Source organism: Mchenga conophoros, linkage group LG5, assembly GCF_057382185.1.
Source record: "Mchenga conophoros isolate Kocher_MC1m ecotype Shallow Benthic linkage group LG5, M_conophoros_male_GT1.1, whole genome shotgun sequence".
In the NCBI taxonomy this organism is placed as follows: domain Eukaryota; kingdom Metazoa; phylum Chordata; class Actinopteri; order Cichliformes; family Cichlidae; genus Mchenga; species Mchenga conophoros.
In genome coordinates, this window is record NC_140530.1 from 2246664 (window position 1) to 2273921 (window position 27258).

At 40.7% G+C, this 27258-nt stretch overlaps 3 protein-coding genes across 3 annotated transcripts in view; 1 reads left to right on the forward strand and 2 right to left on the reverse strand.

Moving 5' to 3' along the window:
• LOC146573573 (receptor-type tyrosine-protein phosphatase gamma-like) overlaps positions 1–27258 on the forward strand; it is a 368884-nt gene that overhangs the window by 98176 nt on the left and 243450 nt on the right. The window contains exon 2 of the mRNA XM_085272820.1: positions 19209–19319. Coding sequence (XP_085128946.1) covers positions 19209–19319 — 111 coding nt within the window. The remainder of the gene's footprint in view (positions 1–19208; positions 19320–27258) is intronic.
• On the reverse strand, positions 9326–14243 carry LOC146573576 (uncharacterized). Its single transcript, XM_085275490.1, has 5 exons — positions 13960–14243; positions 10880–11025; positions 10202–10410; positions 9868–10045; positions 9326–9462 (listed from the first exon to the last, which is right to left on the reverse strand). The coding sequence occupies exons 1-5, from the start codon at positions 14241–14243 to the stop codon at positions 9326–9328; spliced, it is 954 nt and encodes a 317-aa protein (XP_085131616.1).
• Positions 12159–13942, reverse strand: LOC146573577 (uncharacterized). The gene is made up of 2 exons (XM_085275700.1): positions 13933–13942; positions 12159–13891 (listed from the first exon to the last, which is right to left on the reverse strand). The coding sequence occupies exons 1-2, from the start codon at positions 13940–13942 to the stop codon at positions 12159–12161; spliced, it is 1743 nt and encodes a 580-aa protein (XP_085131826.1).

Sequence of the window (27258 nt, forward strand, 5' to 3'; positions counted from 1 at the left end):
GTGGAAGGAGGACTCAAAACGCAGCACTTATTCAGGTGTGAGGGTGATTTATTGATAATATCAAATATAAAGTGGGGATGGTAAAACAGAACTAAGGATGAACTAACTGGGAGAAACTACACAAAGAAATAGCAAACCTGAGCATGAAGGGAGAACAGCAGGGAGAGCACGCAGGGGATTACACCAGGTATGAACACAGACGACGCGACGAGGAGCAGAGGAAAACACACACTAAAGTACACAAAGAGACACTGGGAAATCACACACAGGTGGGAGACACAGCTGGACCTGATTAACCTGACGAGACAGGGGAACACTAACACCAGGGACCAATAGAGGGAGCACAAACCCAAAACCCAGTATCTAAAATCCCAAAACACAAACCATCCCAAAACAGCCCAAGAATAATAAAGAGAATAATAACAATAAGGAACACAAACACAAAGTCACTGAGTCATGGCCGCAGGACCATGACAGATAGTCTTTTCCCTCAGTGTGCTGGTCTGCCTAGAACAGTCGAGATTCTCAAAACGCAGGTAAAAACTGTTAAGACTGTCTGCCAGATGTTTGACAGAGGTAAACCGTAGGGGTGCAACGATATTCGTATCGATATTGAACCGTTCAATACAGTGCTTTCGGTTCGGTAAGCATATGTATCGAACAATACAAAATTTGTAATTTATTTTATCAACTTTCCTTCTGACAATGCTGTCTTTGTTGTGCGCTCAGTGAATCTGCGCTCGACTACTCCGCCTAGGCTGCACTGTCGAGCGCAGATCCACTGAGCGCTCAACACAGACAGCATAGTCAGAAGGAAGAGCGCAGGGCAAGCTAGCAAGACAGAAGTTAAGCTCTCCTTGCAACATGGACCTCCCCCACCCTCATTCAGATCTGGCGTTTGGAATTATTTTGGTTTTCATGTGACGTATGACCCTGAAGGTAAGCGAGTCATGGACTAAAGTAAAACAGTATGTTGGATGTGCCATGCTATGCTCAATTACACGGGTGGGAACTAGTGTGTTAGCGCAGTTAGCTCGTTAACGTGTTGGCCGTCTAGCCCCATGCACGGGGCGATCGGCGGTAGCTCGTTAACGGAGATTTGCCGTGTTGTGGCGTTAAGGTCATTTCAACGAGATTAACCTGAAAGCACTAGTGGGAACACAACGAATATGACTGCACATTTACGCCGACATCATCCTAGTGCAAAGACAAAAACAACAAGCATGCTACTAACTTTAGCCGAGTCATTTAGACAGCTGTTATCACATGATTCTCCTTATGCTGCTGAGAATATAGCCCAGAAGAAGCGGATAGTATAGCTTTTATTTTGGAAAGAGACATTTCTCTGTAATAAACTCTCTTTTCCAAAGATGAGTGATTCCTCAATCAGATACAGGGCTCGCAAAATCGCTAGCCCGACGTCCCGGAGCTAGCGATCTTTCCAGTCGGGCTACCAAAATCTCTCTGCCCTGCCTGTCGGGCTATTGTAGGAAAAATATATGTCAATGCTTTTGCATTCTTTCAGAAATGTAGCTGGGTAATTATGTCATTGGCATCGGTGAGCCACTGTCAATATGTGACATATTGAAGTCGCGTTTGAATTTGCGCTTGTTTTTTTGCTTTCACTTTGCAATGACAGCACTGATCTGTGAGTGATGATAATTTGTGCACCAATTCCTCTGACATCGTCTTATTAATCGTTAGCTTACTATGCAAACATGACAAGTGAAATCTCCCGCAGCTTAAACATGTGAGAGGTTGATCGCGCAGAGAATCGCTGAGCTTATGTGAGTGAGTGTGTAAAAGCATTTCAGTTCTGCTGAGCCAAATAAGACAGGTCAGGGTGAAGAAGTGACAGCCAAAGAAAAGCTTACCACAAAACGGAGAAGTTATGACAAATCAGACTATAAGGCAAAAAGAAAGTGCAGCTTTATGGTTTCATGGACAAAAGAATTTCTGTGGCTGCAATATGATGAGCTAAATAACCAGGGGTGCACATAAGTGGTCCGCAGGTGCGCATTCGCTGTCAAAATAAAAAACACGCACAAGGGTTAGGGTTAAATTTAAAAACTGTACTTTTGAGTTAAAATATATATTTATAATTTTAATAAATGACAAATTAAAAAGGCATGAACATTTTTTTTTGTATCGAAAAAATAGCGAACCGTGACACCAAAGTATCGAACCGAACCGTGAATTTTGTGTATCGTTGCACCCCTAGTAAACCGCTCTAGAGTAATATTACTTTTACCTTAAGTCTGTAGCCCTGCCATTGTTTTCACACCAGCCAAGCTCTTTTGAAGTTGTTACTCCTGAGTTCAGCCTCAATCTTATTTCTATACCTCATCTTGGCGATCTTTATTGCAGCCCTCACCTCCTTCCTCAATATTCTCATAGTGGGAACGTCTCCCTCGTTAAAAGCAATTTTCCCTTTAAGAATCAGATCCTTAATATCTATAGACAGCCACAGTTTGTTATTGGGGAAAGTCTTAAATTCTCTGACTGGAACCACCGAGTCTTTGCAAAAAGAGATGTAGCTACACACCACATCAGTGAGTTCATCCAAATCAGAAGTGCTCTCTTGAAACACGGACCAGTCAGTGCAATCAAAACACCCCTGAAAGGCAACACAACGGTCTTCTGTCCAGACATTAGTCTGATTCACACAGGCCTTCTCCCTCCTAATCACAGATCTGTAGGCAGGGAGGAGGTGAACAACATTGTGATCTGAAGAACCTAGCGCAGGTCCGGCCACAGACTTGTATGCCCCCTTAATTGGTCCATAACACAAATCCAGCGTTTTATTATGCCTTGAAGGACAAATGACATATTGAAAGAAATTGTTCAGTGATTTCTTAAGATTACAATTGTTAAAATCACCAAGAGTAAAATTAGGAGCATCTGGAGAGAGTTTGCAGATTGTGGCGTCGGCAGCAACTTTAACGTCTGCTTTAGGATGAATGTAAACAACAGTGACAAAAAATTGAGGGAATTCCCTCGGTAAGTAAAAGGCCTGACAGATACTGAAAGGAGCTCGATGTCGGGAAGACACAACCGCTCCCGCACAGTAAAATTATTACACCAGCCCTGGTTGATATACAAACATACCCCTCCTCCGTGAGATTTGCGTGTTACTCCAGTTCTAATCCAATCTGACAGGGGTCCCAAAGCCGCTGATTCGCAGTGAAGTGTCACTGTCCATATCGGTCAGCAACGTCTCAGTAAGCGCCATCAGGCAAGCCTCCCTGCATTCCCGTAGATCAGGGGTCCCCAATCCCAGTCCACGAGGGCCGGTGTCCCTGGGGTTTTAGATCTCACCCTGGGTCAACACACCTGAATCACATGATTAGTTTATTACCAGGCCTCTGGAGAACTTCAAGACATGTTGAGAAGGTAATTTATCCATTTAAATCAGCTGTGATGGATCAAGGACACATCTAAAACCTGCAGGGACACCGGCCCTCGTGGACTGGGATTGGGGACCCCTGCCGTAGATGAAGCATGTTCCCTTGTAATTCATCCGTTTTGTTCCTAAGAAATTGGATGTTGAAGGCAGAGGAACACGATTCTTCCTCCGAAGTTTCCTTACAAGCACAGGTGCCCCCCAGGGATGTGTGCTCAGCCCCCTGCTGTACACCCTGTTCACCCACGACTGTACAGCAACACACAGCTACAACACCATCATCAAATTTGCAGACGACACCCCCATCATCGGCTGCATTTCTAATGGAGATGAGACGGCATGCAGGGCAGAGGTGAAGGTCCTGACATCACTGTGCCGCGACAACAACCTGGTGCTTAATGTCAGAAAAACCAAGGAGCTCATCGTGGATTACAGGAGACTGCAGAGAGGAGGCCACACCTCCATCCACATCAAAGGAGCAGAGGTGGAGAGAGTCAGCTGCTTCAGATTCCTGGGTATCAGCGAGGATCTGAGCTGGTCACACCATGTTGGTGTCATGACAAAAGCAGCAAGACAGCGGCTCTTCTTCCTGCAGTGCCTGAGAAGATTCGGCATGAACTCCAGAATACTTACAAACTTCTATCAATGCACCATTGAAAGTATTCTGACTGGCTGCATCACCACTCAGTACGGCAGCTGTAATGCTCTGGCAGAGGGTGGTGAGATCAGCGCAGCGCATCACCAGGACTCAACTGGCAGCCATGCAGGATCTCTACAGACAGCGCTGCATGAGGTAGCGGATCCTCTCTGATCCCGGCCACACACTTTTCACACTCCTGCCGTCTGGCAGGCGGTTCAGTAGCATCCAGACCTGCACTACCAGACACAGGGACAGTTTTTCCCACAAGCCATCACGCTTTTGAATTCCATACACACCACTACAATTACAGGACTCTGCACACTGTCACTTCAACAAATGCAGCTTAAATGCTCATTGCACAACTTTGTACAACCTGCAGATACTCTTGCACAAACTTATAAATACCAACTTGTCTTAAATGTAAATACCAACTAAATTCTCTAATATTTTTTCCTCTCCTTTTTATTGTTGTTATTATTATTATTATTATTTTATTACTACCACTGCTCCTTTCTGTTATTTTCTTCTCAATATAACTGCACACTCTCTATATGCTCATGTAAAGCTGAGGAGCACGAGCCAAAGAATTTCATCATGGATAAATGTGGCTACACTGTTTACTGTACATGACAATAAAACTTGAAACTGAAACACGCTGATGCACGCCGCCTTTCCTTCCGTGTTTTCTCAAGCCCCGGGGCTTTCCAAAATTAGTCAAAAGACTGTTGCATATAATAAAATTTTTGCGTAATGCAATGTGCATAAAGTTTCAAAAAGAGACTTTTCCAATTTGATTCAATTTTATTTATATAGCGCCAAATCACAACAAAAGTCGCCTCAAGGCGACCATTTTATATGATGGATTTTACAGAAAAAATAGAATTGGGCTGAAAGGTCTATTGCTTTATTACATATTCAGGTTGTGTATCATGTAACTAAGTAATAAAGTAACTAATTACTTTTGAAACTAAGTAAAGTAACAGGATTACTTTTTTGGAGAAGTAATCAGCAATTAGTAACTAATTACTATTTTTAAGTAACTTGACCAACACTGGTCACCATATTACGGTAAATTGTTTCACGACTCACCAGGTGCTTGAGCTTTTTGAAAAAGCTGATGTCTGTAACAATGAAACAGACGTTTCACAGATGCCAAAGCTTTCGCACTGAGTTTAGCCAGAACGTGTACAAATTCATGCAAGAGACATTTAGAAGATTTCATTGAATCTGATCTGACGGGCCAACAAAAAAGGACTTCCTGGAATTGCCTCACTCACACACGTACAGGCAGTCTTTGAAGTTGAAGTTGCAGCCCAACTCTGCCCATTCCCTGTGATGGCAGGTCTGTCCGTATACTTCTCAAGGTTCACCTTATTGTTAGCAGCATCTCTTATGTCCACACAGACACTGTGCATGAGTTTTCTGCTCAAAATCTTTGAGTATTTTCGTTTACAAATAAACAACATTGCATTCTCCTTTATAAATGTGGTCTTCATGCAGTCTTTTCGATCCAAGTGAAAACTCAGTGGAATTCTAATAAAGCCTTGTCCTTATCATGAACAAACATTGCACTTTTGACAACACAGACCTTATAGTTATAATGTTTAAAGGTCTCTGTTTAAAAGTCCTTCTGTTCTCACACTGACAGGTCTGGTTTCTTTTAGCTCCCTTCTTTATAATGCTTATAAGTTAGAATGTACTGCGAAAAGCCTGCAGATGAAACTGCCGTCAGTGCCTATTCACTTTGTTTTACCAGAGCGTATTCTCTCTCCTTGGGGAAGCGAATCAGTAAAGGTATGTAATGGTAATATTAGTATAAGCTCTGTCTGCAGAACATTGCAGTATTTGTGATACTCTTAACAACCCCACAGCTCTCCTCCCTCCATCTCTTCTTGTCCTCTGTCCATCTTTCATCCACTGCCACTGACTGGTTGTCATGCAGTGGATTGTCAGTGACCAAGGAACTATTTCTAGGAGAAAAATGTAATTTTATTGTTGGTGCTTAAGTCCAGTCTTATTTATATACACTCAGTATTTCTCTTGTTCCCAGCTGTGGCTATCTTTAAACTAGTCTCTCTAAATTTAGCCTGCAGTTTTAGATCCCTTCCCAGGCTCCATTTAAGACTTTTAATGCCCACACACATCTTGTATGTGTCATATGCTGTGGGAGTGTCTGGTCGGGCGTGGTCCAGGTTCCTGTCATTCGTCCCTGGGGGTGGAGTTGGCCAGCTCATCACCTGTTGTCAATCTCCGGGGCTCCACCTAGAGGGTTTTTAAGCCGGCACGGCCTGCCACTCCTCGCCAGTTCGTCCTGCTACCATCTGTGATTCACCACCCGTCGCACTCATCAGTAGTGCTGGTTTGGTCTCCATTCTGTTCTTCCGTCTGCTCTGAACCCGAGGATTATATACTCCACTTCTCCTCAGCCTGCCCTTCAGTCTGTATTCTCCACCTCCTTGGAATCTGGACCGGACTCTCCACACTCTTGACCCTCTCTGGAATACTCCCACGGCAGCCCTTTTCCCGCCTAATAACTAGGGTCTCCAAGTAAGCCCAAGACTATCCACTGGCACGCCGTACCTCTGTCCCTTACTCGTTTTTTTCCATTCAGTAACATCTCTCTCCTGTGTTTACAGAAGTTCCCGTTAGAGTTCTCCCCGTGCTCTACGCCGGTCTCTCCGCCCACGGATTTCCCTTAGTTTCTGCGTATGGTTTCTGTTAAACCCAGTTCTGTTCACGTTTTGTTCTTTTCAATAAATTATACACAGTACGAAGCAAATTGAGTCTGCTCTTGAGTCCACCGCATTCTCGCCCGTGACAGTATGAGGTGAGCTCAATGAGTCACATGATAGGCTGAGGCAAGATCTCACAATCATTTCACATGAAAACCAGTCCTTCTTCACCCCTTGGCAAATGTAGAGAGGTACATGATTAATAGTGGGTCAAAGATCCCACTAGGAATTAAATACCTGAGACTCTCCACCATTTGGTTTTAGAATTGAAGAAGCCAATCAATCTTTTAAGTGCTCGGGGGGGGGGGGTACTGTACTGTACTCGCAGTACTGTTCCTTCTAATATATGTTCTAAATATTTGATTCCTTTACCACTCCAATCTGAAAAGTTTATCATATTATTGTTTTGTAATATGTCAGGGTTGTTCCAGATAGGTGTACATTTGCATGGGGTTCAATTAAAACTGCAAAAAGTGAAGGGGAGAGTGGGCATCCCTGGTGCCCTCAGGAGACAGAAGCTGGAGGATGTCTGGTCATTTGTTCTGACACAAGCTGTTGGGGAATTATATAATATTTTTAACCAGTTTATGAAAGAGGATCCAAAACCAAATTTGTGTAAAGTTGCAAATAGAAATTTCCAGTTAACTCTGTCAAATGCTTTTTTGTAGTTTCAATTTTTTTACTGTATGAGTAGTCTATCAAATTAAGTAATCTACGTGTATTTGTTGATGAGTGCCTACCTTTTATGAAACCAGTTTGGTCAGGATGAATTAAGAGGGGGGTTATTTTCTCCGGTCTCTTTGAGAGAGCTTTGCAGATTATTTTAAGGTCAACATTTATAAGGGATATTGGACGATAGCTTGAGGGATATACAGGGTCTTTGCCTGGTTTTAGCAGGAGATTAATGTTTGCAGAATTCATATTTGATGGAAGTCTGCCCTTTTCTTTGATTTCCAACAACGTTCTGTAGAAAACTGGTGCTAGAATCGACCAGAATTCTTTGTAGAATTCTGCAGGAAAGCCGTCTGGACCTGGAGCCTTATTATTGGGCATACTTATCAGGGCTTCCTGGAGTTCACCTGGTGTCAGTGGTGAATCCAGTGCCATTGCTTGAGTGTCCAATAATTTTGGAAGAGTTATGTTGTCTAAAAACTGATCAATTTCTTTTTTAGATGGGTTTATTTGTGGTGAATACAACGTTTTATAGAAATCCCTGAAAATGTTGTTTATTTGTATCGGTTCATATATTGTGTTCCCAGATGAATCTTGAACAGCACATATATTTGTTTTTTCTTTATTTATTTTTAGCTGGTTTGCTAGAAATTGACCGGATTTATTACCATGTTCATAATTTTGTAGGCGTAGTCTTTGTACTAAGAATTTTGTTTTTTTTTATCAATTATCTCATTTAATTCTAGTTTTGTCTTGCGTATTTTGTTCAATGTTTCCTGATCTTGGTCGCACGCGTAGGCTTCTTCTAGTGATTTGATGGTTTTTTTCTAATTCCTGAATATTTTTGTTTTCTTCTTTCTTTTTGTGTGATGAGAAAGAAATTATTTTACCTCTCATCACAGCTTTCCCTGCTTCCCATAGAACAGAAGCTGATGTTTCGGGAGTGTCATTATAGTTCAAATATGAAGTCCACTCTTTTTTAAAATATTTAATAAAGTCTTCATCTTTAAGTAGTGATATATTAAATCTCCAGTTTTTTCTTGGCGTAGTATTATTCTTGTGCATTAGTGTTAAAGATATAGGACCATGATCGCTGACAGCTATAGGGTGAATCTCAGTGTCTGAAATGTAGTTCAGCAGTGAGCTGCCGACCAAAAAATAATCCAGACGAGAGTAGGAGTGATGAACATGTGAGAAAAAAGTATATTCCTTACTGGTGGGGTGAAGGGAGCGCCATGCATCGCAAAGACTAAAGTCGCTCATATATTGTTTGATTATATTTGTGGACTGCCAATTACGCTGAGTTCCCGCTGTATTGAGCCTACCCAGATAGCAAGGAAACATTGAAACACTGTTGAGTCAATATCAGGCTGTGTCATTGAATCAACGTTGAAGTGTGACGTTGACCTAACGTCACTCTTGCACCCGGTTTTAATGTTGAAACAACGTCAGGTTTTGATGTTGAATCAATGTTGAAACCTGACATTGATTCAACGTTGTATTTTCTAATACTGTTGACATTGAAACAATGTCAGATTCTGATATTGAAACACTGTTGAGCTATGGTGTTGATTTTCCACCTCTGTCGCACAGTGGCTTTTTATTAAAACAACAGTTAAATCATGACTGGAAATCTACCTCTCTTTATAGGTATAGGTACTTATTCCTCAAATTGGACACCCTTTATAAAAAACAAAAACAAATGTCTCACGATGTATCATGTCAATATTATTATCCTAAAATAAGAAAGCATTGCATGTGATGTAACAGAGAAAAAAAATAAACAAAAAAGGTCAATAGGCATGTTTCGTTTGCTAAATACTTTATTAAAACACAGTTTTCTATTTACATTTATGTTTAACATAAATTTGTAATTTTTTACTCCGGGATGGGGATGCATGATGTGCGTCCTGCACCACCCAAACGATCTGGGGCGTACCGGAGCCATTTTTGCACTGCTTGTGCAAAGACAAACTCGGACATAGAGTTTGCCCCTAACTGCTGCGTCAGGCAATCTAGGACAAAAATACACACACACACAAAAAAAGTGAATTAGAGCACATGAATAAGCTCATGTTATAGCACATGATAAATACTTTTTTGCCCCACTGTAACTGTCTTCAGCGGGGAGAAAGTATGTAAACTCCTAGGCTGATAAACATGAAAGTCACCAGGCGTAAATCTGCAAACTGCCGCATTTGATTCCCAAAGAGCTATGAGCGGAAAAAGTGATAAGTCTTAGCATGGTGTGCCGTGTATCCTTTAAAACAAAATAAACATGGGGTCCTTGGGCTGTACAAACTACAACCCGAGGACTAAACAAGCCAAAGACCAAAGACTCCATCTCCAGATTAACCGGACATGAAAGTCTTGTTATTAAGAAAGACAAAGTAATATAGCAAAAAAACGGTAAAACTTACCAAATATGCATTTGCAGAGCGCTGTATCTTTAAATGCCCTTTTTTGCTTTGTCTGGTCCTTGGTTTTTTTCCCTGCCCAGTTTAGTAACGAGGCCAGCTCGTTTGTAATGGCATAAGCCATTACACGGCGGACTCGCACCTCCAGTGTGGTCCCTCCAATCAAGGCAAGGCGTCTCACCTATAGACACATTTCAATAGATGGAATTAGCGTGTCTCATGTCTTAAATGTGTATGCAAGTGCTTGTGTGTTTAATCAACAGGCCGTTGTTATGTATTTAAATCACAGCTATTCCACTTTATAGTTACAAAGTGTACATAAACTTTATATACTTACCATTGCCTTATTTGCCTCTATTGATTGAAGAGCTGCCTCTGCATTGTTTAGCTCCTCCATGTTGTGCAAGGGCAAATCCAGAGACAGTACCCCAGCATCTACCGAATCATTGCAGCCGGTATTGCGGATGGCTCTGACCTCATCACGCAGTTCGTTCACAGCTCTCGTCAGGTCTGACAGCATAGTTAATATCTTTTGTGAGGTCGCATCTGTTTAAAAAAAACAAAAAAACAAAAAACAATTCTAGAAAGATTAATGGCTTAAGCAGTGAGAGGCAAAAAATTAATATATCCATAAGTGACGGTGTAACATTCTGCATTCAAGTATAAGTTGTTCTAACTCACATATATTTGATATTTGTATACGGTATGTAGCTTGCCATCACCAGTGCGTGAATTATGTGTGAATGGATGGATGAGTGAATGTGTAAAGCGCTTTGGGGTCCTTAGGGACTAGTTAAAGCGCTGTACAAATATAGGCCATTTACCATTTATACCATGTAAAATGTGAAATTCCAAGATTTTCGAACTTGCCTTGTAATAGTGGCCTCACAGAGTCTCTGGAATCTACAGAAAAACAAATCACAACAAGATGACATTCAGGAGTATAAACTGGTGTTTTGAAGATAAGAGTACAATGACATTGTGATTCAGCTTTAAAAGTATTTTAAAAGCATACTGTCTACAGGGAAGTCCTCGACATCAGACTCTGCATGCTGGGGAGATCGCAAAGCTGTGTCGGTTTGCGTGTTGTGCCGTGGTGGCGAAAGGTGCCGGAAGCTGGGTGGGGAATTATGATGCCTGCTGTCAGTGGGCTGGGGGGAAGACTGCGGAGTGGTGAGGGCTGTTTAGAAAAAGATAATTTTTTTTAATTATTTAAGAATACAGACAACTTGTCAAAAAAGTTTCCTTGTGTCACACACAGATATGTACAAAGACACTAGACAGTATTTTATTACCTGGTATTTTCACTCGAGGGGCCTGGGGAAACCGTTTTTTTGTGGGCTGCTCATCCTCTGAGTCACTATATGTGTACACGGGATTTGGTCTAAAGAAAAAAAGTTGAAAACGGTCATAGGTAATTATAAATGTGCGTTTGGAATATTTTTTCCTAAAGTTACAGTTTGATTTCTAACAACACACACATGAAACGGAGATGTGCAAGAAAGTACAGTATACAAGGAATTTTTGAAGTGCACAAGTGTACACGGCTTCGCGTTTTTAAAAAGTTTACAAGCTTCCACTTTTTTGGACTATATTATGTGGTGATATTGCAGTATGCAAGCACCACAGATAAGTATAAAAGACAAGATCATAAATTCTTAGCAATCACAGATATGTTTGTGAAATAAAAATTTTTTTACTTGTGCTTTCTTTTATGACTGGTCGGAGTTTCAGCTTCGGACTGAAGGTCAGACGTATCACAGTGTTCACCTAGATATTTCTGAAGACTGCGTTCTGCTTCGTGAAATGTGTCTGGAAGTACAAAACACAATGTATGGGCAGACATAAATTAGGACACGAAAAACTTGTTATTGTTGCAGTTATACAACACCAATCCAGTTGATACCCACCATGGCTTATTAGAAGTCGGACTGGTGCATAGGTGAGCCATGTTGCACCAGGATGAACTCTCCTCTTTACTGCGGCATGGATCCTGAATGTGTCTCGCGGAGGATATGGAGGCCATGACAATTTCTCCCCATTTATCCATGTACTAGGGACTATTTCTGTACCACCAGTGCTGAACTGCACAATGCACCAGTCTTTCATTTTTATCTTTTTTTTTTGGAGTCCTTTTTGCCCTGTCTAGTATAAACAGGAAACAGATAATTATAATATATTTTTCATAGTCACTACAAAACTTGATCTATTGACTGAACTAAATAATAAATAATAGCTTAAAATGTATATAGGCAACTATTACAAGCACACACGATAAAACAAACTTTTTTTTTTTATTGACTATGCATGATTGGCAATGCAATGAAAGCTGTGTTGTCTGGACAAAGAAAATATTTGGCAGTAATATTATTGAGCTTTGTAATGCCAGGTCTGCTGTTCAGCTGCGACACTCTGTAGCATCCAATTCTGGATGACGGTAAGGGGTACTGAAAGTAAGACTCTTTGTGACAAAACTTTTGGAAAATAACAAATGTGTCACCATCTACTTTCACAATGTTGCGGATTAAAGCAATGTCATCGACTACCTGCACACAGTTGTCCCCATCCCCAACAGACAAGATGTACTTTTCTGTCACTACTTTCTTGTACTGCTCTGAATGGTGTATCGGAGCCACAAGTGGACCATCATAATGCTGATGCATTAACTTTTGTGCTTTTCTTTGTGGTGCTGGCTTCACATCCGGTTTTTCAGAAAGTCTTTTTACAATTTGTTGTAAAGGCAAGTGAGGCTTTCGCAAGAGATGTTTAATCTGGCCTAAGTAATTTTCATAGGGGAAAGCAGCAATGTTATCTAACGGGCCAAAGAGTCGATATTCTTCTGACAGGTGTGTCAGCTGGTGTACGTTGTATGTGATTTCATCCCTACCATACAATTCGCCGAAGTGAGAAACAAATGACACCAGGAATTCTTTGGCACAATCGACCATTTCATTAGACATAGAGGGGGATAACAGCAGATGCATTGCTACAGAAAACAACATAAAGTTATCATAGAACTCAACTGGAATGCTATTCCTAAGCACTACGGGCCCTGTGTACAACATAAAATTTCGCAACTCTGTTGCTTTCCATCTATCAATTTCAGACAATTCCCTTGGCTTGCGGTTAAACTCATTTGGTGTATAAGGTCGCAGAGCTTTCAACTTTTCTGAAATTTCACCTACTGTTCGACTGGACAGCCTTGTTGCAAGTACTTTGCCCTTTATCCACAAGTATATAAGTTTTCTTGTGACTCCAAGACAACATAGATGCATATAATCCAAGGGAAACATTGTTATCATCTTAACCATACCAGCTAAAGGAGACAATGTTTGATTCAAGTGGTGGTCTTCATCAATCATCAACTGAAAATCTGCATCCGTTCTAAGCTTTGCATTAACTTCTGGGTACGTCATTTTGTTCTTCCATTCACCTGCTTGAACACATTTATCACAACCAGAATAACCATTATGAGCCTTTATGTTTTTAATGAAAGCTCTTGCAGGTGCATCACACACAAATGAACATACTTTAACTGTTATCTGGCAGGTATTGTAGATAATGCCATACTTCAAAATGTGCATGAGGTCCTTCACAAATGGGTCCAAGAACTGAACTACACTTTTTGGCTTACCCAGACCACAGTAGAGACCAACAAGGAATGGTGATTTTGTGTAGTCAACATTTGCAATTGCAAGAATTAGCCAGAACTGAAGTTTACTGCTTTTGAAAAGGGGTAAACCATCTATATTAAACTGCAATTTTAAGTCGTTCAACTTGGCAGGCAAGATCAAGCATTTGAGTCGAGAGACCAACCCTTTAGCCAAACCAAAATGATGGTATTCCCCACCATCCATTTTTATTGTGTTTATTTGACCTTGCGTTCTGAGAACTGTCCTGGCATCTTTTGGTAGGTCTGGGTGAGATACACGCAAAATTCCCAAGAGTGCTGTTACTGCCACCAACGAGACTGAAAATGTAGAAGCCCAGTATCTTAAACTTGTTATTAAGAATTCAGTATTTGGCGCTTTGTCATCAGCTTCAGCATCACTATTATCAGAATCAAACGGTGGAGCATGGCAACCAAAGCTGTCAAAACTAAAGTCACAGTCATTATCCTTGTCGGGTGATACATAGGTCTCACATACTTCTGAAATCTGCTCATAGTGACTGGTAAATACTTGACTATCTATACCTGGGTGACAACAGTGGGACACACCAGACTCTTCTGCAACCTGCGGTCGCTTAACTTCGACTTGTGCATTGCTGTTTTGTTTGTGTTTTTCAGCAACCATCTCTTTAAAGTGCCTGAGTATATCGGACTCTGCTGCCTCAACCATTTTCCGTAATTTGCGCCTCCTTGACCAGCGTGATGTCATTGTCAGTGTATATCAGATTAAACAAATAGTGCTATATTTGGAAATAGCCAAAATAAGCAAATTGTTTAACACTAGGAATTTGAGGACGTGAGCTTCTTACTTATCGATGGGTGGATGGTAGTTACCAAATCAGATCTGTAAAAAAGAGGGGAAAAGGGAACAATGTCAATAAAGAGGGAAAACTAGATACAAAGACGGCTCAGAGAAGCTATTTTCTAAAACTCCGTTTTTTGCATTTACGTGTGGACGAGAAAAACAGAAAAAACGCAGCGTCAAAGGTGTGCGCCTTTTTTGCCGTCACACTGTGCGCCACGTTATTGTTTCGGTGAAATGAATTTCTACAATACTGTTACTGTTAATTGTTCTCTCTGCAGTGTTTACATGCTTACATATACACACACAGTTCCTCTCCGTCCACACATACAACTCGGTTCTGCTTCTATGCCCCATCTTTGTTTACCATTTCCCACCGAGGCCTCTAGACTTCTGATTGGCCAACATTTCTACACGGTTAGGAATATAGCGCCACCTGTTGCTTTGGCATGTTCCTAGCAGCGTTTGCCTTCATTTCTGCCTTTACGTGTGGACGGGATTATTTTTTAAAACGAAAACGGAAAATCTCAGTTTTCAAAAAGTTTTCAGCGTGGAACGTAAAGTCTGAATTGAGTGCGAATCGAAGCGGGTGCTCACCAATCATTAAAAGTAACAAAGTCATTGAACACATTTATACAGTACCTTTACGTTTATCACAGATTTACAATTTTTTTGTAGTACTATGCTAAAAAGCAACTACAGAGTGAAAGTCTGGGTCAAGCGCCGAGGCGACGGCAAGAACAAAGGAACCCTCGAAGCGTTAAAGCTAGCTTTGTAAGGGAATATAACGGAAAAGTATGAAACGAAAATGTTTTCTTTGTTGATAGACTTTGTTCGCAGTGCAATTTATTTGTTGCCGGATTGTAAGATGAAAGTAGACACAATTTCGGGCTCCCACATTTTATCCGAAACTTTACATTAACAAGTTTGTTTTGTTTTTTTTACTGTTATTCAAATGCAACCGTGGAAATAACGAATAGAACAAAAGTCATTCATTCTTACCTTATACTAATCGTGGTGCAGGCCAGTGCAGTGCATGAACTGATACCTTCTCCGGTCAATTCCGCTGAGAGTAAATCTAATGTCCCGCTCTACTGTACAAGACAATGGTTACCTGGAGGGATGTACCAATGTGATAGGGGTGCTGCGGAATAGTCCAAGTGGTTGCAGCTTTAATTTCCCGCTCAACCATAAATCGATGGTTTTTCAACGTGATTGTTGTCACCTTGTCAACTATAAATAGATCAACAATCAACGATGACAGAACAACAGTGAATCAATGTTATTTCAATGTCAGTGTCAGGTTCATCAGTATTTCAATGTTGTTTCAACATTGGTTTTGTGTTGACATTTCAATCCTGACGATTCTGATGGTTCAGATGGAAAATCAACATCTGTTCAATGTCTCCTTGCTATCTGGGTATCCATGTCTTCATTTAGTCCAAGGTTGAGGTCGCCTCCAAGAACAAGTGTGCCATCTAAGTGTTCAGAGAGTGCACTGAAAAAACCGTGAAAGAATGAGGGATCATCAACATTTGGACCATATACACTTGCAATACATAGCTTTTTATCAAGTATAGATAGTTTAATGATTAAGAATCTGCCCTCTGGATCTATAACTGTATCGAGTACTGTGAAATTAATATTTTTATGTATTAAAATTGCTACTCCCCTTTGTCTAGAATTATAACAAGCTGAGAACACATTAGGAAACTCAGGTGTTTTAAGTTCATTGGAACCTCTACGAGGTCTGTGGGTCTCTTGTAAAAGGACAACATCTGCCTGTAGTTTTTTGAGTTGGTTAAATATTTTTAACCTCTTTTCTCTGGAGCCAGCTCCATTTACATTCCATGTAACAAACCTTAGTGCACCCATAGATGTCTGTGTATAACTAGGGATGTATGCTGTGTGCGTCGCTTAGACAGGTGGAGAGAATACGTCACTTTTTCATAAATAAAGAGAAGGAGAGAGAGAAAGAATGCGTGGCGAGATGCTCCCTGAGTCTGACTATGTGCGTGCATAGTTACTAATATGAGTAGGCTTGGCTTAAGTGTGTGTATCTTATATGACTGTGTGCGCTGTCTGACTGATGTAAATGTGCTGCCGTTGAGCGCATGACTGTGCGTGATCGTGCTGTGCGTATGTGTGGAAATAAAGGATGTTGTTTGTGGATGAGTGTGGAAGCAGGTGATCAAAGCAGTGAAAGAAATAAAGAAAGAAACCAAGGACAAGAGTGAGCAGCATAAAAACAAGAGGGGGAAAAGAGGAAAGAAAAACGAGAAGGAAAAAAACCCGGAAACATTCCAATTAAATCACTGACGGAGAGTGACGGTGTTAATTCTGCTATGAAATCACACTTTAAGATGCGATTTGATACTGGTAAGTTAAACAGATGTTAATGTTAAGTTAATGCAAGTTAGTGTGAGTGGATAGTTAAAGGGTGTAGCTGATTCTTATCTGGTTAAGAAGGTAGGAGGTTAATACAGCCACGGAGTGATGCCGGGGTCGCGGTAAAGCTGTCCATCCATGTAGAGCCGGTCCACAGCGTGGGAGCCCTTCTGGATGAAGCCGCGTCGGATTGGGAAGAGGACCCTGCGTCGTTCCAGGATCTCTTTTGGGAACTGGTCGTTCACGCTGAAGTCCGTTCCTTTTAATTCTCTGCCACGGCTTTTCACCTGCTCCTTTTGTTTGAAGTGGCCGAATTTGGCCACAATAGGACGTGGTCTCCTGGTCACAGCCCGCATGGGGCCGATGCGATGCAGTCTATCAAAGGCTTCTGGAATACCAGAAAATACCAGATTGTCACGCATGCTACGAGCTTGTAGATCGATAACTGTTTCTTTTATTTTTTTATTTTCTCTATTGAGCTGGGTAACATTATCTGTGAGACATTTCACCGACTCCCTTAGCGTGGCATTTTCAGCAGCAAGCGTTTCCACCTGCTGCTGGCTGAACTCCAGGGATTCTCGCAAGAATTTAAATTCCCGGTGAAGAATCTCCACTAAGGACAGCCTTGCGTCGAAACTGTACAATCGTTTGTCGATTGACTCCAGTATGTCGGCAATATCTTTGACGGCTGGCGATGTTGTGCCGGGGGAATCTGCCGGGCGAAGTCTTTTCGACGACGGCGTGTCAGGTTTGGCCGGGGAAGATGCACTCTGAGCCTTCTTCATCACGAGATCCTGAAAGCACTGATCGATGTAAGATTACATCGATCAGTGCTTGTAATCGTTGTTCTCCACGGTGTTGGAGATGATTTAGACAAATGTTGTTAGTTATAAGATAATTGATATTTGGTAATACTGAAGCTTAAAGGAATTTGTTCAAATGTAAACTACCATTCGCTTTAATTTTCCGCCAAAATCTCCGGCGTCTGACATCAGCTACAACATGAGTCACTTACCTTGTCCGTCACTTCCGTCACTTATCTCACTTGTAAAAAATTCTATTGTGGTTTGGCACATAGTTCAAAATATACTGGATGATTCCATGTTTCATTATCCTGTTTTTCCCCAATCAGGGATAATGAGCTCTTTACTCCGGCACATAAGGACATGGGTTTTAAAATATGGTTGCATAAGGGCATAGTGAAAATACAAGATGTATATAAGGATCATAATCTTATGTCATTCAGCGAGTTGAGGGCAAAGTTTGATGTGCCTCAGAAACACTTCTTCAAATATCTACAACGTAGAAGCTTTATTCTGGTTCGATTGAATAATTCAATGCAACAGCCCCCATTTTCCATCCTAGAAACGCTTGTTACAAAAAATTGTTTTGGAAAAGACTGCTCACTCAGTTTTATAACATGTTGGTTGAGAAGCATAGAGACACCTCAGACAATAAGAGACAGGAGTGGATACAAGACTTACAAGAAGATACTTCATCCATCGAGTGGAGTAAAATAGAGACACACACCCAAACCATCAACACCCGATTGAGAATGATTCAATTTAACTGGATAATGGAAACATATGCCTCCCCTGCAAAACTAAATAAATTAGATCCTAATGTATTGGACATATGTTATAAGGGTACCGATCACAAGGGTCCATTGTACCACTGTTTGTGGGAGTGTGAAAAGATTCAAAACTTTTGGTGCTCAGTGTTAAAATATATTTCTCAGATCACATCTTCCCCTGTCCCATTAAGTCCTAAGGTCTGTATTTTAGGCATTTATTCAGATGAATGTAATTTAGCTCAGACGGAGAGAAAGATGGTTGACCTTTGCTTATTCCAGGCCAAACGTTGTATTGCAATATGCTGGAAGAAAGTTGGTGGCCCCTCTTTTGACCAATGGTTCAACAATGTATTATCAAGTTTAGTTCTTGAGAAACTGACCTATGCGGTTAGGAAAAGATCATCAGAATTTTTTGACATTTGGAAGATGCTTCTGGACCTGTTAAAGACTGAGGACGTTGAGGAACTGGAGAGAGAGTGAAGTAATGAAAATATGCAACTAAATTTGGGAATGTATACAGTATAGACTATCCTGTACACTTTTTTCCTTTGTATTTTATTTATTTAATTATTTTTTATTAATCATTAATCATTCAAGATCTCCCCAAATATCTTTATTTTATTATTATATATATCAAAAGAAAGGGCACACATTTAGATTTTTCAACACTATCACATGATGTGAAAACACCGATTGCTGGAATATTTCACTGCTGGCAGGGACAGTTTTAAGTTCCACAGCATAGTTTTCCTTCATTGTTGAATTTTGTTCCCTGTGTGGCTACTAGACAGTTTGTGTGGAGGGTAGCTGAGGACAGAGCTGTCTTGTCATCCTCCCCAGCTGGAATCCGGATGGTGCTCCTTAAGCTGTTTATGCTCACCTGCCTGTTCCTGTGTTCTTCTCTTCCACAGCGTTGACAGGAAGCCAAGCTGAGTCAGAAGGCCCTATCCAAGGTTTGCAAAGAACTGGTGAGATACGACTTCGAAGAGCCACCCCTGAAGAGACTTACTGGGCATACTCAGGTGTGTTTCTCCGTGATCTACTTTTGCTTTGAGTTTTTGGTGAGGAATGTGTGAGGCATTGTTGTCTCACCTGCAGTGGAAAATCTGGATATTTAAAAAACAAAATCAAAAAGCTGCAAAATGAAGGTAACAGTCTGTATCTTTTTTCCAACAACATCTCAAGTAGTGGTTTGGGTGTTTAGATCACTCCAAATGCTCTGAGTTACTAAATGTCCCCGGGGTTACATGTCTATAACAAGATGCTGCCATTTTATAAATGCAGGCAGTAGATGGCAATTTCTTGCTTTATGATGTAAAGTTGATGTCATAGGCAATTAGTTTCAAAACAAGAGGGACCTGATGGGACCCAGGTATTGGGTGGAAAACTTTTGTTGTTTATTATTAAATTGTTACCATTATTAGTGTGGACTGCATAGAGAAAGTGTGGTTGTTCAACGAGCACATTTAGGTGACCTGTGATATATTTTGCTAAGACTTATAAAACAATGAGTACAAGAGAAACCTGTGTTTCAATGTGAAAGCACTTCTGTGTCACTGGCATTGCAATATGTTTGACTTCCTCTTTGTGATTCCTTCCTCCTTGGCCATTCTCTGCTTCTTTGTGCTGTCGCCTGGAGCTGTGTCAGAACCCCCCTTTTTTTACTAGTGCTTCAGAGGAGAAAAAAAGTCACTTTCTCCGTCCCTTTAGACCCTTTAGTTCTTCAGAAGGGCAGCATTAATCTTTCACCATCCATGCAATGCCAGCCTCGGGCCACAAATGATCTTTTACTTTATTTCTTTCAGTGTTTTTCTGCATGTTCATTCAGGCCTAATTGGCTGCCTGTCATTCCTGTGAGAGTGCAGGAGCTTGTAGGTAAAAACAGAGCTAGTGACTGTTTCCGTTTGTGTTGCTGTTCTGCTGTCCCTCTGGACATGTTTGATTGTGGCTCTTATGTAAGATCCTGATGTAATGGTGGGCAGGATTGAAGCCACAGAGGAAAACGATCAGCTAGTGAATATTTTGTTTTTATGTCATAGCAAGGTTTTTTTTTCTTTATTCCCACTTTGAGCTATGGGTTGGACAATATCAAATAACATTAGCAATACGGTTCTTATCACTGTATTTTAAAAAACGTTAATATTCCCCATTTTAAATCTCTAATTTTAAACTGAAGAATCAAAAAAGAATTAGTGAGTGTAGAAATACCCCATCTCACTGCCAGTATTGTTGGCAGTTGGATGTGCCATGTTTGATTTTTAGCTTATTTTCTGATAACCAGTTTTATACATAGCCCCCCATTTATGGGGTCAGCAAAAATAATAATAATAATAAAAAAGGTAACATACTGTTAAAAATAAGGCTTCTATTTAATATGAAGTGAGTTGGCTGATGTGGCAGCCATTCAGCCATTTATTCTCCTTTGTGGTCAATGTCTGCCTGAAGTCTAGAGCCATGGACAACAAAACCCCACCTGAAGAATATCACATTTATTTTCCTTAAGAAACTCCTGGGTTGCTTTTGGAGTTTGTGTGGATCATTATCCGTGTGCACTTTAAAGGCCATCTGATCGGTTTTACAGCATCCGGTAAACCAGTGTAAATCTGTACACTTCAGATTCACTTCTATGAGCAGTCACATAATCAATAAACACAAGTGACCCAGTTCCATTGGCAGCCATTCATTCTCCTGCTAGAACATTTATACTATGGCACCATGCCTGTGTACTCCTAAGCTCAGATAAATCAGGAGTGTTATGTGAGGAAGAGCATACATCTTGGCCAAATTATACATTTGAGTCATCAAGAATGAGATTTCCATATCGGATTGGTCAGGCCCTGGGTTAACAACAAACTCCTACAGCAGGGTGCTGACAGAAACTGTGCTACACCTGGCTAACACAAAGGAAAAGGAGAGTGTGGAGAGGGGTATTTGGAGGCAGCAAGAAAGAAAGAAAGAATGAGTGTGGAGGTCAGAGTAGAGACTTTAAATACAGAGACTAAGACTGGCAAAGGAAGTGAGTTGGCTGATGTGATGGAGTGAAGGAATGTAGATCAATTGTCTGTCCAGGTGGAAGGACAGAAAGATCATGCATTCAAGCTGTTCTACTATGATGCAGATAGGAAGGAAAATGTAGTAAGGGAAATCTTGAAGTATGTATATACTGTTTTGGAGATGAAGAGATCATCTGACAGGATCAGGAGTTTAAAGCTGGGTGATAAAAATCTTTTTCAGTCAGATCAAGGGTTGGATGTCAGTTATGCGAAATTGTGGATGAAGTTGTAAAGCTTGGTAGAGAGTGGTGATAGGACCAGACTTTAATGGACATCTTGGATGTCATCTGCTGGAGCCAGTCAATTTTGAGGTCACTGCCCGAGTGCTCAAAGTAGTATGGAGACCACTGCTGCCTTCACCCTCCATTCTCCCTCCTCTCCAGCCCATCTCTCAGCCCTTGTTATTTCTCAAGCTTTTCTTGTTTCTTTTTCCTGATACTGGTATCACTTGGTATAGCTACATGTATCACTTATGTGCCTTATGTGACTTGTCTTAGGGGTATCTACAGTGGGGCAAAAAAGTATTTAGTCAGCCACCGATTGTGCAAGTTCCCCCACTTAAAATGATGACAGAGGTCAGTAATTTGCACCAGAGGTACACTTCAACTGTGAGAGACAGAATGTGAAAAAAAAATCCATGAATTCACATTCATGACACTAATGCAGTGCTGTTAGCTTCTTTAGCCAGTAGCTGTGAATCATGTCAGGGCCTGGTGCTGTCCAACTTTTCATACTGGAGACTCTGTCCTGGATGTCTGCCACTGTGACAGTTACTGGATCCTGTTCAGAAAAATTACTGTGGTAACCTTGCTGAACAGAATCAGCTAGAACTGATAGACCGCTTGCTATACTTCGTGGGCATCCCTTTCTTTGTCACACCTTTCTGTGGCTCCAATAGTGGGCTAACTTCCCTCCATGCTGCCTTTATCTTGGCCTCTAGTCTCCTGGTATAGATCAGCTGGTTGGTTTTAGTGAGGATCACAATAGGGATAGTCCATAATGCTGCAATCACATCTTCTAGTAGCCTCTCAGAAGTTACCTGTAGTCTGTAGTAGGCCACGGAGGGTCCAGGTTTCCAGTTTTCCAGTTTGTCTTCAATTTTAGGTTGGCTCAACGCCTTCATTGTACCAGTCGTTCTTGGGACTTGATACCAAATCTCAGCGGGCGAAGATAATGATATCTCACCCTTGACCTGACATCTTGGCTACCCCTCGCCATAGCATTTGTGTTGTAATAGCAGTTGCATCTTCTGGATGATGAAACACTCTAGATGTTGGATGTTTTATTTTACTTTTTGTAAATAGTCAACAGTGCAATAGACTCAATACTTGAAATGTGCAATTCACTTGTATTTTTATTTTTTATTCCTATTTATTCTATTTATCCCCTTTGTATATTTTATTTATATTTGTCTCTGTATTTATATATGTGTGTGTGTGTGTGTGTGTGTGTGTGTGTGTATATATATATATATATATATATATATATATATATATAACAATTCTGTAACTGTAACTTCGGTCGTTGCTGTGCTTTTTGGAAGTCGAATTTCCCAGAGGAACCCACCCGAGGGATTAATAAAGTTCTATCTTATCTTATCTTATCTTAAAAGAATTCGTAGGTCCCATATCCTGTTCCCACATCAATTCCTGTGTAATAGCATTCCAACAGTTCCTTATTTTTATCCCTTGTCTACTTAAACCTTTTCGATCCAGTAACCCAGTTCTAAGCAGCAGCTCCTGGTTCCTCAAAACCTGACGTGAACCATGTTAAACTGGGTGACTCTGAGCCGGTATGGCTTCAGTTATATGCCTTTCACTCATGCTCTGAGGTAGGCTTGGGGAGCGTGTTGTCTTTGTTTTATTGATATTTTTTAGCAACTCTTTACTTGTCCTCCAGTTTGTGTTTCAGTGAGATGATCAAGACTTCAGGGCTTTCTGGTGCATTATATTTTGTCCAGTGGTTTCTAGCCATGTTTTGCTGCCACTGATATTTTCCAATAAAAAACCTGGACTCTTTCAGACACAGATGCTTCTGTATTAATGGTCAAAGGAGCTTGCAAAGAAAAGTGTCTGGACTTCTTTAAGTTGCTTGAAGATATTTCAAGCTTTTTCAGTTCTAAGGTCAAGACTCAGCAGTCCATCTGCATCTTAAGGATAAAGGACACTCTTTCGAGGATGCCAATGTTCACATTTTGGACAGAGAGGACAGATGGTTTGAAAGAGGAGTGAAAGAAGCATCTATGTCCACTGTGAGCGACCATCTTTGAACAGAGGCGGGGTTTACGACACCAACTCTCTGCCATCTATAATCCAGTTTTGAGATCCCTTCCCAGACGCCTTAATGCCCACTCACATCCTGGGCCATCTGACCTCAGGAATTCGCATGATAAGGTGGGGCCAGGTTTCACAATGAACTCACCCGAAACTCTGGCTGATTGGGACCCACACCCAGTTTCACACCTTGGCTCAGGCGATTAGAGGATCATCAGGGGGTCCTTTTGTCCCTCTGTGGGGGGAAACTCCCACTAGGTTTATATCTGGGACTCTCCACCATTTGACCTTAGAACTGAAGAAGTTTCTCGGATGAGAGGTGAAACGTCTTCAAGCAACTTAAAGAAGTCCAGACGCTTTTCTTTGCAAGCTCCTTTGACTACGATGACCTGGATGACTGAGAACCTTCACAGACATATTCTCTATTAATCCCGGCGCCATTGTAGATCTCTGGAGTAGGTTGTGTATGAAAACAATCAATTTATTTATAAGCACATTTGAAAACAGCACAGGTTGACCAAAGTGCTGTACAAAGTAAAAAGTAAAACAAACACACACAAAGAGAACAGCACCAAACTCACAATTAAAAGCTAAAGAGTAAAGATGTGTTTACAGATGGGATTTAAAAATGTTGAGTGTTGGAAAGATCCTAATTTGAAGAGGCAGACTGCGATTGCTGCGCCTAAACTGTGGAACAAAGGCCCGGTCTCCTCTGTGTTTCAGTCTGCTTCAAGGAACAACTAGAAGCAACTTATCAGCTGACCTAACAGTCTAAACCAGTCTTAAAATCAATTCTAGAATGTAAAGAAGCCAAAACTGGGGAAATATGGTCGCATTTACGTGTCCTGTGAAGAGTCGGGCTGCAGCACTCTGAACAAGCTGAAGACATGTAGACTAGTTCCATATTAGAGGGTGGCATACTGTTCCAGATCGTTTTCCAAGAACTTTATTTGATTGTCTCAGCCGCAGATGACAGCGATAGACACATACAAAAGTGTGAATAAAGCTACAGAAAAATTGGCACTGATGGGCCTACAGAAAACATGTCCTCCACGCTCTGGAAACAGTCACTACAGAGGCTTTACAAGCAGTGTAAAAATGACATCTAAAATCAGTCTGAGTTTGAAAAGGGTCCAGATTTGGGCTATAAATAGCCCTTACACGGTGGTCCTATGGATGTCACAGTAAATGTTCAGTAAACTTCACCTGAGGTTACAAACAACCCCTTCAGTGGACGAAAATCCAAAGTCCAGAAATGACATATAAAAGACAGTGGACAGTGGATTGACTTTATTCTCAAAATGATGAACTATATATTTTTTCTTAATGTGGCCAAATATTTTTTTCGGCCTGACAGTTGAACAGAGAGTTGGGCTACGGGATAGTTACCCTACAAGAGTAACGGACAAAGTGGAGGATGCTGTGGCGCTGGCTGATCAATGAAGAGAAAATTCTCTTCTCAAAATCAGTTAAAAAAACCCCAACAACTTATAATTGTCTAAAAATATTTGTTTTATGAGTAAAAAGCAATGAAAAAATTGCTCACTCGTCTTCATTACAGAGCAGACTTGGAAAGGCCTTGCTTAAATCAGAACCTGAGGGGGAACAGGAAAGAGTCAAAGAGACAGACCAAACATGAAAAACTGAAAAAGTTGTAAAATTTAAAAAAAGAAAAACACATTAAACTCCTGTACCATACCAGTTTTCTTAGTCTTGGGTTTTATACATATTAGAAAGTGTATAAATAGGTGTTTTCTTAGTGTCAGCTAAGAACAGAAGAAGCTCTCAGTGTCCTTTATATTTCAAGGGAAAGCTCAACAATCTGATGACCCCAATAAGCATGGAGATAGCAACTTTATGAATTAAGTATTCAGAGTGCTTACTGACTTGTAGGCAGTGTTTATGTTCAGTGTGTGGTAAACACTATATAAGGCAGCCTTCCTGGAGCTGCATGATGTCTGAAGCTGAGATGCCATCAGCTGAGAACTGTATGAATAAAAGCAAGTGTCCTTAAACTTGTAATAGTGTGTGTGTGTGTGTGTGTGTGTGTGTGTGTGTGTGTGTGTGTGTGTGTGTGTGTGTGTGTGTGTGTGTGTTTACTAGCTGTGGATATAAAACGTGACCTGGTTTGAATGTTAGCCTCTGATGTGGAGGATGGCAGCTTTGTAACAGCTGCATCTTACACTGGTTGCTGTTTATTGAGTACAGAGTGGTGATATCTGTTCATTCTCATATTTACAGTCAGTGATAGATTGTACTCACAACACAATTGAGACTCTGTCCTTGTTTTGCCAGATTTGTTAGGATTTCAGATCTTGTATATTTTCCTTCTCTTTTCTTTCACTCTCTCTCTTTTTAATATGATATGGTTGATTCAACAGCCTTGCAACAGACCTGGGCGTACCCTATAACAGCAGGGTTAGACTCCAGTACCCCCATGACCCTGAATTGGATAATCATGGCTTGATGGACAATTAATTCAGTAAAGTTACAAATCTACAAGCGTTAAAGTAACCCTCTATGTTGATTACGAATGTTAAAACATCCGCTTAGTCACTGCAAATACCACCTTCAAATGCAGAACATTAGTTATGCATATAAACATATATGTGACATAAATGAGTTAAAATTGTTTTAATTAAGACAAAACATAAATATGATAAGCACCAAACATGTTAAAAGATAATAAATAATACAGACATGTTTATTTGTAAAAACAAAACAAGCAAAGAGGAAATGACAGCAGCAAGAGCCAAAGGAAAGGTTTACAACACTGTTTCTAGATGGTGGCACTGACAAAAAGGCATCAGGTGGAGCTGGCAGAACTGAAGAAGCTAAGATCTTGTTGGGAGTGATGAAGGTGGATTAGAAATGAGTGCAACAGAGGGACAGCTAAGGACGAGAATTTAGACTGAAATGGTTTGGACATGTGCAGAGGAGGCATAGGTGCTTGAGAAAGGATGTTGAAGATGAAGGAAGAGAGAGAAGTAATGGATGTAAGTGAAGGAGGAGATGGAGAGGGCTTGTATACTGATTAAATTAACTAAGACAACTTATAATTTAAGGGTTTTTTTGTAACTTTAAAGCTGTACTACCAGGAAACTTTTCAAAACTGGAGGTATTGGCTTCGTTGTATGGAGGCAAAGTTATAGATTCACAAAAACGTGATGATGATATGATAATAACTTATACTTTATCTAGTATACATATAATATTAGAAACGAATGTATATGCATGAGCAGGGAGAATAAAACAGGGCCCAGAATAGAGCCTTGAGGTATTCCAAGAGTATTGTTTACCCAGCGTAACAGAGAATGTCCTGCTCGCTAACTCAAATAATTTCAGAGCAGAACCCTGCATGCTGACATGGCTTCAGGCTGTTTAATAGGGTTATGTTATCAACAATGCTGCACTCAGGTCTAAAACTCCTTTTCGATATTTAACTGAAACAGCGATATTGAAGTGTGTTCTGCTTTATTTTGTGTAGCATTGTTGTTTATTTTATTTTCTAAATAAACTCTGTATATTGATCACCTGATCTAAATGAATTGAACACCAAAAACCAAAAAGAAACAAACAAGATAGATAAATAGATAAGTGCTGAGCTTTGTTGCTGCTTATATTATTATAATTTT